The sequence below is a fragment of the Coturnix japonica genome, unplaced genomic scaffold, assembly GCF_001577835.2.
Source record: "Coturnix japonica isolate 7356 unplaced genomic scaffold, Coturnix japonica 2.1 chrUnrandom339, whole genome shotgun sequence".
NCBI classification, from domain to species: Eukaryota; Metazoa; Chordata; class Aves; order Galliformes; family Phasianidae; genus Coturnix; species Coturnix japonica.
Window position 1 is genome coordinate 330848 of NW_015439867.1, and position 1738 is coordinate 332585.

General features: G+C 61.7%; 1 protein-coding gene across 1 annotated transcript in view; it reads right to left on the reverse strand.

Moving 5' to 3' along the window:
- TARBP2 (TARBP2 subunit of RISC loading complex) overlaps window positions 1–1659 on the reverse strand; it is a 6515-nt gene extending 4856 nt beyond the window's left edge. Inside the window, exons 1-2 of the mRNA XM_032441624.1 lie at window positions 1439–1659; window positions 76–181 (exon numbers count right to left, since the gene is read on the reverse strand). Coding sequence (XP_032297515.1) covers window positions 76–181; window positions 1439–1598 — 266 coding nt within the window. The 5' untranslated portion in view covers window positions 1599–1659. The remainder of the gene's footprint in view (window positions 1–75; window positions 182–1438) is intronic.
- Window positions 1660–1738: the final 79 nt, after the last annotated feature.

Consider the following 1738-nt stretch of genomic DNA (forward strand, 5'->3'; position numbering starts at 1 on the left):
ATCACCCCAAACCCCCCATTAACCCCACACCCCATGGTCTTACCCCCCCCATAACAGCCCCCCCTGCCCCCCAACCTGGGCTCCTCGGGGGCTCCTGGTTCCAGCATGTCCCCCCCCTTCAGCAGCTTCAGAGCCACCTCCGCTGCTTTGTGCTTGGCCGCCTTCTTGCTGGGTCCCTGCCCTGGGGGGGGGGGAGTGAGAGCTGAGAGGGGTGGGGGGCTGAATGGGGTGGGATACCCCCCCCCAAAGCACACAGGGATGGGGTGGGATGGCTGAGGACCCCTTTAAAGCCTTGGGGAGGATGAGGGGGATGGTGGGGGCTTCTAGACTGAGTGGGGAGGGGATATGGGGGAGGAAAAGTGGGACCAGAGGACCCCCCCCTTCTACCACTTTTAGGGTCTCTGGGCTCCCCAAAGCACAGCCCCACATCCAGAATTGGATGCAGACCCCCATATGTCCCAGGCATGAGGCTATGGGGGAATCTCCCCCCTCAGGACCCACTTTATAGGATCCCTTACAGCCCCCATCCCACCCCACACCAACCCCCATCCCACTGCGTCACCACAGAACCTAATCAAGGGAGACCCCCCTTTGTCATGGGGGGTGCCATGGGGTACCAAGGGTTGCTATGGGGCACTATGGGGCACTATGGGGTGCTATGGGGCGCTGTAGGGCACAACAGGGCTCTGTGGGGCACTGTGGGGTGCTATGGGGTGCTATGGGGCACTATGGGTGCTATGGGGCACTATGGGGTGCTATGGGGCGCTATGGGGTGCTATGGGGTAATATGGGGCACTATGGGGTGCTATGGGGTCCTATGGGGTGTTATGGGGTCCTATGGGTTGCTATGGAGTGCTATGTGGTGCTATGTGGTGCTATGGGGTCCTATGGGGCGCTGTAGGGCTCTATGGGGTGCTGTGGGTTGCTGTGGGGCGCTATGGGGCGCTATGGGGCACTATGGGGCTCTATGGGGCACTATGGGGCGCTATGGGGTGCTATGGGGCTCTATGGGGCGCTATGGGGCTCTATGGGGTGCTATGGGGTGCTATGGGGTGCTATGGGGTGCTATGGGGTGCTATGGGGTGCTATGGGGCGCTATGGGGTGCTATGGGGCTATGTGGGGCACACTAGGATGCTGTGGGGCACTATGGAGTGCTATGGGGTGCTATGGGGTGCTATGGGGCACTATGGGGTGCTATGGGGCGCTATGGGGTGCTATGGGGCGCTATGGGGTGTTATGGGGTGCTATGGGGTGCTATGGGGCGCTATGGGGCGCTATGGGGCTCTATAGGGCTCTATGGGGCGCTATGGGGCGCTATGGGGCGCTATGGGGCTCTATAGGGCGCTATGGGGCACTATGGGGCTCTATAGGGCGCTATAGGGTGCTATGGGGCTCTATAGGGCGCTATGGGGCGCTATGGGTCAGCCCAGGACCCACCGGTGCAGCTGACGTCGCCGACGGTGACGCGGAAGGTGAAGTTGGGTTGATGCGCCTGACCCTCGGCCTTGAGCAGGTCGTAGCCCGGCGTGCGCCCTATTCGTGTGCCATATTCCTGCAGGAGGCTGATCGGGGTCTTCCCGGGGCTGCAGCTCAGCATCGGATCCAGGCTGCGAACAGGGCTGGGAACATAGAGAGATATGGGGGGGTATAGGGACGGGTGTGGGGTGGGGATATAGGGATGGGGATATGGGGATGGGGATATGGGGATGGGGATATGGGATGGGGATATAGGGATGG